Source organism: Mirounga angustirostris, unplaced genomic scaffold (genome assembly GCF_029215605.1).
Source record: "Mirounga angustirostris isolate CCGP_5_RB_7025 unplaced genomic scaffold, mMirAng1.0.hap1 SCAF_6, whole genome shotgun sequence".
NCBI classification, from domain to species: Eukaryota; Metazoa; Chordata; class Mammalia; order Carnivora; family Phocidae; genus Mirounga; species Mirounga angustirostris.
Window position 1 is genome coordinate 129,026,143 of NW_026991714.1, and position 12,555 is coordinate 129,038,697.

At 45.2% G+C, this 12,555-nt stretch overlaps 1 protein-coding gene across 1 annotated transcript in view; it reads left to right on the plus strand.

Moving 5' to 3' along the window:
- Positions 1-3,497: 3,497 nt before the first annotated feature.
- The window catches only part of WBP1L (WW domain binding protein 1 like), a 58,292-nt gene continuing 49,234 nt past the window's right edge, over positions 3,498-12,555 (plus strand). Inside the window, exon 1 of the mRNA XM_045878726.3 lies at positions 3,498-3,679. Within this exon, the coding sequence (XP_045734682.1) occupies positions 3,590-3,679 (90 nt within the window). The 5' untranslated portion in view covers positions 3,498-3,589. The remainder of the gene's footprint in view (positions 3,680-12,555) is intronic.

Consider the following 12,555-nt stretch of genomic DNA (forward strand, 5'->3'; position numbering starts at 1 on the left):
CAGGTCATGATCCCAGGGTCCTGGGATCAGGCTCCCTGCTAAGCAGGGAGCCTGCTTCTCTGTCTCCCTCTGCCTGCCACTCCCCGTCTTGTGCTCTCTGTCAAATGAATAAATAAAATCTTTTAAAAAAATAAAGTGTACAATTCAGTGTTTTTCAGTATACTCACAAAGTTGTAGTCGTCATCACTAGTTCCAGAATATTTTTATTTTATTTTATTTTTTAAAAAGATTTTCTTTCTTTTTTTTTTTTTAAAGATTTTATTTATTTATTTGACAGAGACACAGCGAGAGAGGGAACACAAGCAGGGGCAGTGGGAGAGGGAGAAGCAGGCTCCCCGCAGAGCAGGGAGCCCGACGTGGGACTCGATCCCAGGACCCTGGGATCATGACCTGAGCTGAAGGCAGTCGCTTAACCAACTGAGCCACCCAGGCGCCCAAGATTTTATTTATTCTTTGCCAGAGAGAGAGACAGAGCACAAGCAGGGGGAGTGGCAGGCACAGGGAGAGGGAGAAGCAGGCCTCAGCAGGGAGCCCTATCCCAGGCCCCTGGGATCATGACCTGAGCTGAAGGCAGACACTTAACCAACTGAGCCACCCAGGTGTCACATCCAGAATATATATATATATATATTTTAAAGATTTTATTTATTTATTTGAGAGAGAGAGCACATGAGAGGGGGGAGGGTCAGAGGGAGAAGCAGACTCCCCGCCGAGCAGGGAGCCCGATGCGGGACTCGATCCTGGGACTCCAGGATCATGACCCGAGCTGAAGGCAGTCGCTTAACCAACTGAGCCACCCAGGCGCCCACATCCAGAATATTTTTATTACTCCCGAAAGAAACTCTGTATCCGGGGCGCCTGGGTGGCTCAGTCGTTGGGCGTCTGCTTTCGGCTCAGGTCATGATCCCAGGGTCCTGGGATCGAGCCCCACATCGGGCTCCCTGCTCCGTGGGAAGCCTGCTTCTCCCTCTCCCACTCCCCCCTGCTGGTGTTCCCTCTCTCACTGTGTCTCTCTCTGTCAAATAAATAAAAATCTTAAAAAAAAAAAAAAAAAAGAAACTCTGTACCCTTTGGCAATCTCTCTCCATTACCTTCATCCCCCATCCTCTCAAAACCCCTAATCTACTTTCTGCCTCTATAGATTGGCCTATTCTGGACTTTTCATATAAATGAAATCACGCAGTGTGTAGCCTTCTGTGTCTGGTTTCTTTCATTTATCATAATATTTTCAAAGTTTATCCATGCTGTAACATATGCAATTTGATTTTAACTGATTTCTGAGCAGAAAACTCTGTGTCTTTGAGCTAGTTTTCTTAGGATAGGAGATCTGGCTCAGCTTTGCCCATTTCCAAAGACAAATAGGAAAAACATTACCAGAGCTAGCCAGAGCTTGAAAGCAATTCCATACTGATGTTTTTTCAAGAATTGACAACCTTCTTCTTTCCTTCCCAGCTCCGTAAACCTCCTGGCATTCCTCCTCCCTCTATAGACAATGGCTCTTTTGGGAAAGTCTGAAGTATGTGGTGGCTACAGTTTAGAGGCACTTCAAAAAGCACTCATTCAAATTGCATCTCAGCTCCATTTTGTAAGACCTCTCTGCTTTCTTTGAGTTGGCATCTGTGGGATGTGGAAAGTGAGGTGGTTAGGGTGACTCAAATGCCTTCGTGTGGGAAGTGCTAATCCAGACTGGGCAGGGTTTAGTGTTTGTCCCATCAGTGGCTCAGTTCGAGCTCTCAGGTAAAGAAAGAAAGGGAAGTTAGGATAAAATCTCCGTGTTTGTTGAACTGAAATTATTGGGGTTTCCTAATGATGATGGTACCTGGCTTTTATAAAGGAGGACTTAACAAAACCTTGAGGCCAGGACTGAGACCCTGTGCTATGAAAATAATTTGGCCCTTGCCTAATACTGAATCTTTATTTCTTCCCTAGGGAGCTTGATTGTGGTATGGATGAATTTCTAAGACATTTGAGATCAGCAAAAATACTTGTCACCTTTTGTAACACTTGGGAAAACAGATCAAGAAGAGGCAGAACTATGGATATTCTTAAGCAGAGGGCAGAACCAATTTCTTCACTGTTTCCCACTTTGCCACCATTTAAGCCAAGAACAAACTCCCTCTGGGCTCAGCCATGGGCTAGACTAGGCCAACCTGCAAAATGCTTTGGCAGGATTTTGAGAGGAAATTGGCAGCTACAGGCACCTGGCTTCTCTGGCATGGGTCTTCATTTGTTCATTTATTTTACCAACATTGTTGGGCTCATGGTTGGGCCTTGTATAGGATGTTGTAGGGATTTCTCAAAAGAAGAAAAAAAAAAAAGAGTAAGACTGTGTGCTATACAAAAAACTGCAAATTTAGTGGGAGGGGCCAGCCAGGCAGATATTACAGATCAGATACAGTGTGTGTTAGTGTTATGAGGATCCAGAAGAAGAAACAAGGGAGGGGATGGGAACTAGGAGTTTATAAACAGAGAACTATATGTGCATTGTGTACTATAGCCCAGCACACTGGGGATCTCTTAAATGTCTGGTGTAAGTGGAATGTGTGGGAAAATGTAGTGGGAGAAGACGAGATAAAAAGAAGCAAGCAGGGATCAGGACACACGAGAGAACCATACTGAGTAGTTCAGACTATATATTCCGTAGGTAGTTTAAGTATTTTAAGAGGGAAAGCCTTAAGACAATGATGTTTGGTTTTATGTCGTAGAGCACCCTTGCTGTGGAGTGCAGCAGGAATTGAGAGGGAAGAATTGGCAACTAGGGCCAGCAGGGAGACCATTTTTATTTAGCAAGAAGAAGAGAATATGGAGGGAAACAATGGGAGTGAATTTCAGGGCTGTTTCTGAGGTACAGTCAATAGAATTATGTTCCTGGAACTTGGGGCGACACAGCACCGTGCCTCAGGTAAAAGGTACTATTTTAGAGAATTCAAATTGACCTAAGCTACCACTTTGAGACAAGGAGAGGGACCCTGGTACCAGGGCTGCGCTTCAAAACAAAAGACGTCAAAAGATTTTTAGATTGCAGTTGTTTTCTTCTTAAGGAGCGCCCGGTTACCTTCTAAAACACAACTTCTTCTCCAATACTCTTTAGAATCACAATACTCCTCTTTCTTTGCTAAAGCGCAGAAATCTAGTACTTCCGCCACGCTCAAGATGGCTGCACCTGAATTAGACTTTTCAATGTTCGTACCAGATGGCCCCGCCCCCATCGGAGCTACTTCCGCCACTCTCTGTGGCGTGGGACGCATCTACACCGCCGTGCAGCACTCAAGATGGCCCGGCTTCCTCCCACTTTTCATTGGCTGGATCCCTCTGGTCTTCCGTCTTCATGGGGGGCGGGACTTCTATTTGATTGACAGCTATTTTGGTCAATGGACGAAGGGCAGGGGCCGACGAAGCGCTGGAACTGGAGAGCCTGCCCAGTGTGTGGGAGGGTGTTTGGGCTGGGGCGGGGTGGAGCAGAGCCGGAAGGGGGAGGGGAGAGTGAAACAGGAAAAGAAGGGAAGAAGGCAGAAGAGGGAAGCGGAGGAGAGGGAGGAGGAGGAGGGAGGTGGCGGCGCCGTGGCGGAGGAGCAGGAGCAGGAGGGGGATGGAGAGGAGAAGGCTCCTGGGTGGCATGGCGCTCCTGCTCCTCCAGGCGCTGCCCAGCCCCCTGTCAGCCAGGGCTGAACCCCCGCAGGTAAGGGGGAGGGGGCGTCCGGGCCAGCCTGGGGGCCTGGGGGTCGTCGAGGCCTGGCTGGAGGGGGCTGAAGAAGGCGTCGCTGCCTGGCTGGAGGGGCAGAAGGAGTGTTGTTGCCAAGAGTTGAGGGGTCCCGCGAGGGGCTCCCATGACTGGAGTGGACAGGATCTAAGGGGGCGTCGGTGTTTAGCTGAGGGACACCTGTTTTGGTGTCAGGGAAGTGGCAGAGGCACGGTGCCCAGCGAGTGAGGGGCCCTTTGAGAGGGCAGTTAGGTCAGGTGGGCTGGGATGACTGTGACTGGATAGTGGTGCGAAGCCGAGGCATGGTGGGGGGCGCATTCGTGCCCCGCCGTGAAGCAGGTCTCCGAGGCAGTGATGCAGTGTGTACGTGTGTGCGGGTAGGGGTACGCGGGTTATTGAGCTGGCCTGAGAGGGAGGAGGGGCTGAGAAGATATTTATTTCAAACTGGACAGGGAAAAGTTCCGAGGGCATCTTGGCTCCATTTTTAATGTGTTGGAGGCAAGAGGTTGGAGCCCGGACTCTTGAAAGGCCTGTGGGATGAAGTAGATCGGGACCCCTCAGGAGGAGGGCACGCTTGAGCTATAACAAACTCTTGCTGTAAGGCTGGCTGGCTTGGGAGAGCCAGCCACTGATGCTGATCTAGGCCAGTCAGGGCTTTTGAGCAAAGGGTGGTGCTGATGCCAAGATGGGCAGTAAATGGAGCACCCCAGCTTTTCTTGCTGGGTGGCTTGCTTTTTATCCAGGCAGAGAAGCTTGCTTGTGCTGATTCCAGCTCCAGTTGGCATTTCGAAACCCTAATGGGAGCGTTACTCCTGGTGCCAAGTTGGGTGGGGTGCAGTAGGGGGAATCACCCCTCCTTCCCTTGCATTTGGCAGGGCTTTACCATTCTATTTTCTTCACTTTCTGTTCTCTTCCCTGTCTTTTCAGAAGGGAATAGACACACACACTCACTTTCACACACGGCATGATGGCAGAGTCTATACAGCTTAGCACTTGAACTTTGCGCTGTGATCAAGAGTAGAAGCAGAGTGCCAGCAAAAATACTAATCTTTTCCTTAGGAGTTTATGGGCTGCCTTTTTGCATATGCATCTTATTTTGCCCCCTAGTATCCTTTATTTAAAAAATTAATTAGTTTTTTAAAATGGGATGAAATTCATATAACAGAAACCATTTAAAACCCTTTTACCATTTTAAAGTGAACAGTTCAGTGGTGTTTAGTACATTCACAATGTTGTGCAACCACTACATCTAGTTCCAAACATTTTCATCACTTCAAAAGAAACCCCCCTACCCTTTAAGCAGTTCCTCCCTGATTTCCCTTTCCCCCAGCTCCTAGCAGCCTCCAATCTGTTTTCTGTCTCTGTGGATTTACCTATTCAGGATATTGCATATAAATGGAATCCTACAATTTGTGGCATTTTGTGTCTGTCTTCTTTCCCTTAACGTAATGTTTTTGAGATTCATCCACATTGTAGCATGTACCAGTACTTCATTCCTTTTTTGGTGGCTGAATAATCCACTGTATGGGTATACCACAGTTTGTTATTTATCTGTCCCCCCCCCCCCTCAAAATCTGTTTATGTATATTTGAAATAACATGTGAAAGGAATAGAGCTCATTTTCTGGCCCAGTATATTCCCTTTCCTAGGGCTGGACCCTTCCATTTTAGGGTTTGTTGGGGATCTTTTCCTAGTTAAAATCATAAACTGGCAGGAGAAATAAATTTTATTTATTGGAAAAGTCAGAACCCTTAGGACTGGTAAGGTTAAGCAGTACAGATGTTGGGGCACGTGGGTGGCTCAGTTGGTTGAGCCTCTGGCTCTTGATTTCAGCTCGGGTCCTGGGATCGAGCCCGCGTCCGGCTCCTCAGTGGCGAGTCTGCTGGTGATTCTGTCTCTCCCTCTGCCCCTCTCCCCCCTGCTCACTTACTGTCTCTCTAAATAAATAAATCTTAAAAAAAAAAAGTAGATGTTGACAGAACAAAATATAGAACAAACTGTTGCTTCGCCTTTGCATCTATTTCTACATTTAAGTAAAGAAAGGTTGTTCTCAAGATCCAGTAAATAACACTGCTAGAGGGTTGATTTAAGAACGTTGGAGCCTTAGGAGGTCGGTGCCCTGGGCCTGTGGATGTTTCACCCTGATGGAAGAGCAGTGGTGGGCCTCCGAGTTGACAGTGGGAACCGGATCCACTTCTTTGGTAGAGGAAGGATGGAAAGTGGAGGTTGCCACCAGGTCACGGAAGCCTGGGAGTTGGGGAGAAGATGTGGGAGGGGATCTTCAATGTCATGCCCTAATTGCAGTTTATCGATCACAGGCCGATTTCTTATCATTTCTCTGGCGCTTCCAATACTTATTTTGGGGACAGGGTGGCTTTTGTACTTTGTTCCATTTGGGTGGATGCTAGCACTGACCAGCAGCTATTACATGATTACCGTTCCTTCAGAGAAGAGAAAGTTTGGTAATGAGTGGACTCCCTCTTCCTGACCACCCGCACACCCAGTACTCACATCCCCACCTAATACCCTTGTCTCTTTCTGCCCAGGAGTACTAGATATCTATAGTGAGATTTGTGTTTTGAATTTTAACCTTTGGCATGGAAGTTACTATATAATTATTAACTCCGAATCCACCACTGTTAAGTTAATTTGGTTTTTGTTTTGTTTGGGTTTTTGTTGATTTTTGGCTTGTAGAAATCAGTGACGAAAAAAAAATTCAGAGACCATTTTGACATAGGATGCACTTCTGGTACTCACTGTCCTTATTTCAACAAGGGGCTTCCAGCTAACTCTGAATTGAGGGGGACGCGTTGTACTCATTCTGTATTGAACATGGTGTGGGTGATTTACTGTGGTTTTTTTCCCTTGAAATGCCTCTATCAAATACAACCTTTTTATACATATGCGTCTAATATCAGAAATAATATGGTATTATATATGTACATAGTACAGAGTAGCTTGCTTTCCCTGTTACCAGCTCTCCCCTGGAATGGTCATTTCTTGCCATCCTGGCCGATGAAAGTTACCAGCCTAGCTTATTTCTGAGATTGGGAACTTGGACTTCACTCTCTTATAGGTTACTACAACTCAGATGTCATTCCTTAAACCCATAAAGAATAAAAAAGTAGTGGACTTGCCAGTGAGGCCTTGACATTTGTCTCTCCTAGTTAAATAATGATTGAGATACATAGAGATTCCTCTGCCATGCTTAAAACTTTGAGTTGGATGGGCATCCTAATTCCTGATATTTTTTTCTTACCTCGCCCCTCCATAGTATACCCTGTGCCCCCTCCCCTTACTCACCAACTGTGCCCCGGTTTTCAGTCCAGAAGCTCTATTCCACTCTTCTTTCTTAAAAACAGCATTTCAGTGTGATCACCATCATTTCTTCTTGCAGAATAGCGGGAGATGGAATGTCCAGACTCTTAATTCCCTTTCCCTCATTTTCTTAGTCTGTTTTGTATAGCAAAGTGAGCAATCCACACCTCAAATCCACACCTCGAGTTTCCGTAAATCCTTTCAGTAGAATTCAGCAAACATTTACTGAAATGTCCGCTCTTCAGCAGCCTGTTACACAGGTGGGCACTGGGAACCCTCAAATGAGTAACCGAATCCCTGTCCTCAAGGAGCTGGTAATCTGGTAGGAAAGACAGATCGCACACATGATTTCTAACCCAGAGGGACAGATGTGCAAACAAAAGACAGTGGGAGCAGTTGATTCTGCTCTGGCCAGGGGAAGGTGGGATTTAGGAAAAGCTTCACAGAAGAGGCATTTGGACCAGGCTTTAAAGGTTGGGAAGGGAAACAAGTCTGTTCCAGCCTGGAAAGCGAAAATGGAGGATGTATTTGGAGGTGGCTCGTAGTCTGTGGTGGAAGCTTCTTATGTGGGTGTGTAGAGGAGGGTGGAAGTAGAAGACGCTTGAAAGGTAGACTGTGGTTAGATGGTAAGGAGGCCTTTTATCCATTCATCTGAGCAGTGCAGTCCAGTAGAACTTTCTGTGATAGCAGAAATGATCTATATCTGCGCTGTTTTGGTAGCCACTTAGCCACATGTGACTCTTGACACTTGGCATGTGACTAGGAGAGATGAACAACTGAATTTTTAGTGACATTTAGTTTTTTATAACAGCTGTATTGAGACATAATGAACATGCCAATAGAGTCACCCTTTTAAAGTTATGTAAAATGGCTTTTTAGTAAGTCACAGAATTGTGTACCATCTACTATCTAATTTTATTTTTGTTTTTGTTTTGTTTTCTTAAGGTTTAATGCATGTATTTGAGGGAGAGAGAGCAAGCGAGGGTGGGGAGTGGGGGGAAGAGCAGAGGGAGAGGGACAAGCAGACTCCCTGCTGAGTGCAGAGCCTGATGCAGGGCTCGATCCCACGACCCCGAGATCATGATCTGAGTGGAAATCAAGAGTCAGACGTCTAACCCACCGAGCCACCCAGGCGCCCCCACTATCTAATTTTAGTACATTTTCGTTACCCCAGAAAGAAGCCCCATAGCCATTAGCAGTCCCTCCCCATTCTATCCCCACCTCCCGCAGCCCCTAATCTATTTTTTGTCTCTGTGGATTTGCCTATTCTGGACATTCCTTATAAATGGAATCATACATGAGGTGGTCCTCTGTGACTCGCTTCTTTCACTTAGCATAATGTTTCTGGATTTGTCCCTATTGATGTATCAGTACATCATGGCATGTATCAGCATTTTGTTCCATTTTGTAGCCAGTTAACATCCAGTCCTGTGAATGTACCACATTTAATTTATGCATTCATCAAATGATGGACATTTGAGCTCTTTCCACTTTGGGGCTACTTTGAATAACGCTGCTATGAACATGCATGTACAAGTTTTTTGTGTAGACATGTTTTCATTTCTCCTGGGTGTATACCTAACTTTGGAACTGCCAGACTATTTTCCAAGACTGGTATGATATTTAATTTTAATTAATTTAAATTGAATAGCTACATGTGGCTCCTGACTACTTAATAGTGCAGATCTAAGAGCTCTCCGGTATGGGAACAGTGGAGTATAGTCCAACCCAGTGGTGAGGTCGTGGGTTCTGGGGGCAGGCTACCTGAGACCTAAACCTGACTTCTACTTACTATGCTGGAGCAAGTTGCTAGCCTCTTTGTGCCTCAGTGTCCTCATCTCTAAAATGGGATTGATAATAGTACATACCTTACAGGTTTGCTGTGAGGTGAAAAGACATCCTATATGTAAAGCTCTTGGAATATATTTAATGGCTATAAGTATAATAATAATGATCCCTGCTGTTATTATTTGTGGTCCTCAGAGTACATTTGGTTGTTGGTAAATTAGTATCAGCTCTCAGATTAAGTTCAGAAGCTGAGATTTGGGGAGTTTGAAAGTGACTTCCGGGGCGCCTGGGTGGCTCAGTCGTTGAGCGTCTGCCTTCGGCTCAGGTCATGATCCCAGGGTCCTGGGATCTAGCCCCGCATTGGGCTCCCTGCTCGGCGGGAAGCCAGCTTCTCCCTCTCCCACTCCCCCTGCTTGTGTTCCCTCTCTTGCTGTGTCTCTCTCTGTCAAATAAATAAATAAAACCTTTAAAAAAAAAAAAAAAGAAAGAAAGTGACTTCCTTGATTCTGTCCTGTATCTGAGTTTAATTTTGTCTCTGTAGGAAATGTTTATGGTGAACCTATATGTTTAGAGTTGTAGTTCACAATTGGGGATAATTCTGCCCCTTCCAGAGGACATTTGTCAGCATCTGGAAACATTTTTGGTTGTCACAGCTCGGGGCCAGGGATGCTGCTAAACCTCCCATGACAAAGGATAGCCTCCCACCAACAAAGAATTGTCTGGTCCATAATGTCAGTGGTTCCGAGGTGGCCAGATGCTGGTTTAGCAGTGCCTGCTCTTCCCCTCTCAGCTCATGCTCGTTATCACGGGGTTTGAGGTCAGCCTTCCTATGAAGAGAGAACATAGCATTGTGAAGTGTATGAAATAACCTCTCGGACAACAAATTTTAGGTGGGACAGTTGAAAGCTTTACTATCCTGAATCTTGATTGCTCTCAGATTTGCTAACATGTTGCCAGTCAGCCTGACTTTGTGAGCCAACATCAAGCATTTTGGGGAAAAAAAGGCATTTTTTTTAGTTTGTGGTTCAATAAGCAGGTGAGCCTGCCTTATTCACCCAGTCTGAAACTTTCTTTCCCCTTGCTTTGGTTTGCCCTTGTGGTTTCATTTTAAGAATATGTTTGTTTTCACCCCAGTGAAAGCCTGCTGGCCAGTTACTTTGTTTTCTCAGAGTCTTCCATGGCCCCATAACCAACCTGAACAGAGTCATGTTCTTAGAACTTTTTCCTTTCCCCATTCCAAGTTCTACTCTCATTTTCGGCCCCATGAGCATTGGTTTGTTGTCACACACTCAGCCTACAGCAACCATGAGGTGTTCTCTGGGTCGCCATGGGCTGACTGTTCCAGACCTCGGTGGCAGTGTGACCTCAGGAGAAGCCTTCTCTTTCAAGCCCCCAGGATGCAGCCCAGCTATGGATTTGGGGCACTAGCGGGCAACTCTTTAAGCATACTGCGGGTATCCCAGGTGACTTTGGATTAACAGTTCCAAATGCCTTTTGAATGCCTGGCCATCCGTTCACCTGAGAGCATCTCTTGCTTTCCTATTGGACCAGTGCTTGAGGGACCATCAGGATCCAGGGGGTGCCATGATGTGGGTTCCTTCTTTGCCCTATAACCCCAACTGTGGGCACCCCTGGGGCCACCGATCCCACCATAACCACACGGACGGTAGAACAGCCACGGAGTAACAGGGAGCAGTGACAGTGGGTCTTTGTGATCTATCTCCTTGGTGGCATACAACAGATGGGCTGAGGTCTGCCTTATGGGCACCTCCCTTTTGGACATCCTTTGTGTTTCCAGTACGTGGAGCAAAGTCTGGCCAAAAAACTGCATGTAATGTGGAAGCCACAAACACAGAAATATCAGTAAATCCAGAACCTTGCAACCTGGGAGGTAAGGAAAGGAGAAACACATCTCATCCTATTGAATTCTGTGGCTTGTTGATACAATTCTGGGCTTTCCCAGTGTGGGAATTAAAGTACGTCATGGTCTCAGACTTGGAAATCACCAGTCTTGCATGGACTGGGTTTTTGGGATACTCTCGCTTACTCAGCTACATTCCCATAGCTTGGATTTATTTACTTTTGGCTTTCTTCTTTTTATACTTTATTCTGTGGGAAAATAGATGAGCGATGGGTCGTCTGTTCCTGGTGCTGTCATTGCCCTCAGAGTGCCTTGGCTAGGTTTTGATTCATGATCTTAGGTGTTTTAAAGAATTTAATTTAAACTTGTTTTGGAAGAGGTAAAAGTGAATGTGAGACGTTGCAAGAATATTTGTGGCTTGGAAGGGTGGATCCTAGAGTAGAGCTATAAAAACATGTCTGTTTTGATTTTTAAATATCAAGCAAGACAGATCTTATGTTGTAACATTGTGTTATTACACATTCTTACAGATCAGAGGCACGTGTTCGTGGAGAAACTATGCACGTTTTTCAAAATCCTACATGCTGTTTTTTTGTTCGCCATTTCTGAAATTATCTTCCTCATCTAAAATTGCGCCTGGTTGGGGCGCCTGGGTGGCTCAGTTGGTTAAGCGACTGCCTTCGGCTCAGGTCATGATCCTGGAGTTCTGGGATTGAGTCCCATATCGGGCTCCCTGCTCAGCAGGGAATCTGCTTCTCCCTCTGACCCTCCCCCCTCTCATGCTCTCTCTCTATCTCATTCTCTCTCTCAAATAAATAAATAAAATCTTTAAAAAATAAAATAAAATAAAATAAAATTGCGCCTGGTTGTATTAAAATCCAACCAAACAGAAACAACAGAAAAACCACAACTTAGTTGATTGATCAGATCTAAGTTATTTTCCCCTCTTTGTGGTTTATTTGGGAGAGGTTAATATTTTTGACACATGAGATGGTGGAGCACTGTAGCTCTTTGGGATTTGAATATAGAGTTGAATAGTGTAAGAAGTTCATCCTGTGTACTTCTTTCTTTTTACTTGAGTCCTTTGTTTTTAAATATGCAAATCCCCTTGCGGTGCCTGCAGGGAGTTGGGGGAAAGCAGAAAACACAAGGTCCACTATGGCCTTCTTTCCCTTTTCCTTCCTTAGACCTGATTGCTGCTTTTCTTTGAGCTTTAAGGTGCCTTTTACCTTTTCACGTAAGTTTTTAGTTACACAAAAATAACATGTTTGTAACAGTCATACATAATACAGACCGAAATGCTTAGAGTAAAAAGTGAAAATTTGTGGTTTGGTGTGTGTTTTTTGGTGGGTTTTCTGCTTATGCTGAATATTTATAGATATAGTAGTAGTTCCTATATATAAACTCCTATATATAAACATAAAATTGTTGTCATGGATATAGTTCTTTATTTTCATTTGTTTTTAAAATAAAAATGGGATAACTTATATGTAGTACTTTACAACATGCATTATTTCATCCTTCATAGACTTCTTTTTTTTTTTTTTAAGATTTTATTTATTTATTTCACAGAGAGAGATAGTGAGAGCAGGAACACAAGCAGGGGGAGTGGGAGAGGGAGAAGCAGGCTTCCGGAAGAACAGGGAACCCGATGTGGGGCTCAGTCCCAGAACCCTGGGATCATGACCTGAGCCGAAGGCAGACGCTTAACGACTGAGCCACCCGGGTGCCCCCATAGACTTCTTTCTGTATCGCGTATCTACCTTGATTTTTAAAAGAATGCCTACATGTTGGGGTGCCTGGGTGGCTCAGTCAGTTAAGCATTTTGATCTCGGCTCAGGTCTTGATCTCAGGTTTGTGATTTCAAGCCCCTCATTGGGCTCCACTC